Raw genomic sequence first — 6000 nt, forward strand, 5'->3', positions numbered from 1 at the left:
TGTTATCTTTTTAAAGGCCGTCCTTAACCAGAAGTTCACAGATTGTTTTGTTTTGGTTTTTCTGGACACACAAGCAGGAAAAACTGTAAGTTATTAAACCAATTAGACTGTTTTGCTGATCATTTCATGCTGAAAATTGATTCATGTGGAGTGTTTTCTTTGCAATTGCCTTGATCCTACAGAGCTTAAAGGTTGTATTTCGGGAACCACTGCCGTCCCAGCCTCAGGCCAGCAGCAGTCCACCTCCTCAGCTGGTGCCGATGTACCACCATCTGGAATCTGTCATCAACACTGCCTGCTATAACCTCTGGACAGGACTATTATAAAACTGACAGCAAAACTCATAAAGTACTTGATGACATCATTCATATATTCTATTACACTAAGAAATGTTAGGAAATATCAGAGAAATGTGTGTACCTAAAGGCCTACTGCCATATTGGTGCCATGAAGTGCCTTTATCTGTTTTTCTTCTTTTGTTCTTCTAAGTGCCTGGAGTGCAGAATCAATTGGTTTTGCATAATTAAACCTGATGTAATGAGTTGGTTTACAAAGCTCTAATCAGTGAGGTAAGAAAATATCAGTATTGGCTTCAGTGACAGGTCGAGTTATCAGTGATTATTTTCAGTAGTGTGTGAGAAGGAATTAGTGTCATCTTACAGTTCCAAGGCTAATATGAAGCTAGCCATAAGTAAGAAGGCTGCCGGACACACTGACCAGTGGGAAAGCAAACAGACCCCAGGATGACATTCTCTGCTCTGCCTGAGTCTATAAAAATGTTCTGCTGTCTCATTTGTCATGAGAACCTCACTGTAATCTAAGCACTGCACTAATTCATCCATGTATATTGTGTATATGTGCAACACGTTATACAGAATTGTAAAAAGAGACCAGTAAGATACCATTTACTTCAGTGAAATAAGTGGTATCTGAACTGGAGAACATTCTTTAGTTGGTTATTGTTAATTGTTCAAAATAAAATAAAAGATTTAGCTTCTAAAAATGCTTTCCATTTTTTATACACAAGATGAGATTAACGAACATCCTTCGTCTGAAGGCACCTACCAATGGATTGATGAAGGATGACATCTTCACAAAGGTTGATTTGTAGGAACATCTTCACTATACGTCAGTTTTGGCCGTTTCAATGGCCTGTGAAGGTGATCAGTTCTTGCAGCCTTGTTCTCTTTATCCACTGACTCCTTTTCTCATGAGACGCTGACGTAGCTCTGATAGCTCCCGGCCTCCAGCTGCCACGTCTTTTTGAAACTTGGTGGTAGGCATCGGTACAAATCCTAAGCACCAAACCTCCATAGGGTGGACTTCAGTGCTGTTGAGCCTCTACTGAAAACTCAGTGTAACAGGCTTTATCCACTGAGTCCTCCCAGTTAGTGACAGATAGTTCAATAAGAAAATGTGGAGTCAGAATTCTAGAAACCTACATTTTTGTAGGTGGCATCAAAATGGTGGGGAATCAGAACTTGCATTGATATTTGGCTTATGTAATGATTAATAATTATTATTAATAATTTGTTATTAATGAAATTATTAACATTACAATTTGTTACTTTAAGTCTTTAAACAAGGAATGACCACTGGCAGGCTAATTTAATCTAAATTTAATCTAAGGCTAATCTAAGAATTTATTAACAAAATAGCCCAACTTTACAAAATATTCTGTGCAGTACTTTGGCATGCAATCTGGCTACTAATGAAAAGACAAGATTATCTATATATATCTATCTATCTATATATAGATATATCTATATCTATATAGATATATCTATATATAGATAGATAGATATGACCTATGACAAAATGAAACTCAAATACAGAGAAATTAACCTCAAAACTACTTAACTAATTAAACAAGAAAACTAGGGAAAATCAGACCTGCAGAACCACAAATGCTGCATACGGTGTTGTAAAACGAGACTTATCTCCTCCCTCTGGTGAAGGAGGAGGAAGATCATAGAAACAAGGTAATGGAACTTGGTTTCTCACCAACCAAGTTCTTTATCTTTGCTCTCGGGGTTTAAGCCTAATGAGGGAGACCAAATCTGAGTGCACAGCCTTGGGAGTGCTGGCACCAAATCCCTTACACCACAGGTGTCAAGCTCAAATCTGGCCACCGTAGCTTTTTATGTGACCCTCTAGACTCCAAATTACATCAATAAGACTCCAGTTTTCACACAGAATCAACAAATGCCCACATTTTCCTTTTGATTTTGCTGCAATTTTTAAGTTTAAGTGACTGCTGACTCAGGATAGATAATGTGATGTCAAGTTATAGTCTGTGATTGATACGAGTAGCAAAAAGTCACATGTAGCATCATTTCTAAATTAGTACCACAAAATCTGTGATTTTGATTGTAAAAAATACAAAAATAATCACAAAACCCTGTAGGGACTGATCAGCAATTATTTAATTTTAAGAAACGCTTATTGAATGCTGAAACAAACTGCTATTTTTTAATATTTTAACATTCTTTAAGAATATTATGAATCCAACATATATGCATATGTATGTATTTATACATGCACTTACATAATGCAACAAAAGAGAGAGAGAGAGAGAGAAAGAAAAAAAAGGGGTGGGGGGGGGTGCTCAGCAAACATTTAAATCCATTTTGGCAATTGACATTTCTTAGACATGAGAGGGATGTGAACATATCCAGTGTCTTCCATTAAAAGACAGAAACATACAAAGGGAGCTGACAGCTTTTAGAACTGGGCTCCATACACATTTGCTGTTATCTTTTCCATTACATACACATTCTTCAATCTTTCTTGCGTGTGTGTTGAAGGGTGGGAGGTAAAAGCTTGAGCCAGGACAGAGTTATCATTTTCCTTGCTACTAAAAGCAGAATCTGTAAGTAACTGGACTTTCTTTTTCCCAATATCTTCTCCTGGGGTCAAACCCAGTATGTAATGCAGGGCTTCAGTGGTCACGTGAACTTAAATATTTTTTTCAACTTCTGCCAGAATGGAATCAGTACTGGACAGTCCCAAAAAATGTGAGTGTGATCCCCAGTCTGATTACAGTTCCTCCAGCACAAATTTGGAGCATTTCTGAAAAACTGAAAGGTGTTTTGAAGAATATCATTCTTAATTTCCAGTCACATTCCTTCCAACCTGGACTGTGGGTGATCTTAAAACCTTTTTCACAAATCTCCTCCCACTCCTCATCTTCAATAACAATATTCATTTCTAGTTCCCACTTTTGTTTCATGTCTATAGAATTGTCTGTAAATGTTTATATAGATTAGATATAATCTTATTATTATTATTGTCCTCTACACATTTTATCAGAAATATTTCTAAAGGTGATGTATTTTGTTTTAAGGTAGGCCATTCTTTGTGTAATAAAAAATAATCCCTTAATTGTAAGTACTTATAGAAATCTTCTGAGCATAATCCATATTGTAATTGCTTAAATGACTTAAGAGATTCTTCACTGAATAACTGATTAATTCTTATTAATCCTTTCTGAGTCCATCTCTGATAACCAGTATCTAGTTTGTTTGGAAAAAAGTCGGTAATCTTGGTTATTTTTATCATGTGTGATGTAGTTAAAGATGCTCCTATTTTCTTCCTCACTAGACTCCAGACTCTGTATGTACAATTAATTCACTCATTTTCAATTTTTAAATCCTTCCAATTTTTTCCCTCCATAAATGGCATCGCTTCAAGAGGTACCAATGGGCAAGCATTGTTCTCCAGACCGATCCAGTTGGTCTCCTCATCCTGTACAAGCCACTGGACCTCAACATGAAGTTCTGCTGCCCAGTAGAACAATTTCAGATTAGGCAGACCAAGGCCACCTTTTCTTCTTGGGCTTAACAATAATTTCTGTCTTAGTTTCCTCCTTTGCCAAATAAAGTTATTAATAATTTTATCTAAAATGTTCAAAGTGGAGGCAGGTATCCAAATAGGAAGTACCTGAAATCGATACATCAATCGTGGGAGTACATTCATTCATTCTCACTGTTTCTATTCTGCCTAAAAAGGACAGAGGGAGAATCTCCCATCTAGACAGGTCTGATTTTATTTGTGTGGTAAATGTAATATCATTTCCATTAAATAGTTGTGAGGTTTTGTGGTGAAATCGTCACACCTAAATATTTGAATCCCCTCTTGGACCAATTGAAAGTGACCTCTTTATCTAAACCTGTCGGCCATTTTCCCACCAACATCAAAGCTTCTGACTTGGTTTCATTAACTTTATAGCCTGAGATTTCTCCAAAATCTTTTAAACTAGTCATAAGTCTAGGGATTGAGCTCGGAGGATTAGAAATATACAAAATAATGCCATCAGCATATAACGAGATTTTATGGGTGACTCCACCTGCTGTTCCTCCATGGATTCTGGATTCTGGATTCTGTCCGTATTCTTTCTGCCAGGGTCTCAATGCTGATAGCAAATAGTAAAGGCGAAAGACGACATCCCTGCCTAGTTCCTCTTTTTAAACTAAATTTCTTTGAGGAGTATCCATTCACCCATATTATGGATGTGGCTCCAGAATATAGCACACTAATTCATTTGATAAAGTCTCTATGAAATCCCATTTTTGCCAGTGTGTGTTTCAGGTACTGCCAGTCCACCCTATCAAATGCCTTCCCAGCATCAAGGCTGAGAAGCATCCTGCAAGGATCCTGTTTCTGCCTCGCCACAGAGATCACATTTAAGGTTCTCCTAATATTATTTATCCCTAAACGTCCCGTTATAAACCCTGTTTGGTCTGGCTTAATTGTTGTGTGGATACATTTTTGAATTCGGTTTGCCAGTATTGTAGTTAAAATTTTCAAATCACAGCACAGCAAACTTATTGGCCTGTAGGACGAGCAATTTATGGGGTCCTTGCCCTCTTTGGGAATTCTAGATATTATTGCTTCTGACCAAGACTTTGGGGGGTCCTTATTTGTGAAGGCATAATTAAATACTCTTTGTAATAGGGGGGTGACCTCAGCTTTAAAATGCTTATAAAATTCTGCAGGAAATCCATCGACTCCTGGCACTTTGTTGGTCTTTAAATTTTTTATATAGGCAGTTTTAGAACATGTAACAAAAACAAAATTAAATAGAAATGTTTTTTATCAGTAAAATAAAAAAAATATGTGCCTCATTGACTTTTTACATTTTGGATCACTTGTAAAAATGAAAAACACAACTTTGTATATTGTGCATTGTTTGCAGAAATCACACAAACACACAAAAAAACTTTTTATGTTAGTGTAGTCCATGTTATCTTTCACCGTCTAATAAGGACATTATTTTTTATCATAACCTCTGAAGCTGTGGAAGTCCTTGAGGCAGTTCCTATCCACAAAAACTCAGAGGAAATTTGCAAACCTCACACAACTTGTTCCTCCCTCCACAACAGAAGCATCTTTATCCTCCTCATCTGTTTTCTCTTCATCATCTTTCTCCTCATTCTCCTCCATCTCATCACCGGCACTGCAGAGATGTTATATTTGAGTTAGATTTTTCAGTCTGACAGAAATAATGTACAACAATTATACTTTTTGTGTGTATGCATACATATATATAATAAAAATATATATTATATATATAAATGATATATATATATATAAATGATAACCGTGAACTGGGAAAGACAGGTTTTACCTAATTTTTTCTTGCATAAACAAGCTTTGATATGATCCTCCTGCAGTTGGAATATAAGGGAATCTAAAATGATTGATTGTATATTGTAATTATAAAGACATATTTTTTCTAAAAAAAAAAAGCATTATATTTTTGGTTTCTTTCCTAGATTTAGTGTGACTTGTGCCTGAGGTGGTTCCATCAGTGTGTGGGAAGCCCACCAATAGAAAAAACGTATCCCTGCGTCGCGAGTTTGCCTTAGGTTCCTGAGTTTGCTGTGGTGTGCTAATTTATGTATGTTGGATAATGGTTAATAAATTACATTTTGAAAACTATGTTTGATATTTATTCTCACAAGACTTTAATATAAGGGAGCTATGATTTAAATCCCA

General features: G+C 36.2%; 1 protein-coding gene across 7 annotated transcripts in view; it reads left to right on the forward strand.

Annotated features, from left to right (window-relative positions):
• The window catches only part of szt2 (SZT2 subunit of KICSTOR complex), a 139594-nt gene extending 138591 nt beyond the window's left edge, over window positions 1-1003 (forward strand). For all 7 annotated transcript variants that reach the window (XM_044130336.1, XM_044130331.1, XM_044130338.1 and 4 more), the window contains 2 exons: window positions 17-85; window positions 183-1003. In XM_044130336.1, coding sequence (XP_043986271.1) covers window positions 17-85; window positions 183-326 — 213 coding nt within the window. In that variant the 3' untranslated portion in view covers window positions 327-1003. The remainder of the gene's footprint in view (window positions 1-16; window positions 86-182) is intronic.
• The last annotated feature ends 4997 nt before the right edge of the window (window positions 1004-6000 follow it).

Source organism: Gambusia affinis, linkage group LG10 (assembly GCF_019740435.1).
Source record: "Gambusia affinis linkage group LG10, SWU_Gaff_1.0, whole genome shotgun sequence".
In the NCBI taxonomy this organism is placed as follows: Eukaryota; Metazoa; Chordata; class Actinopteri; order Cyprinodontiformes; family Poeciliidae; genus Gambusia; species Gambusia affinis.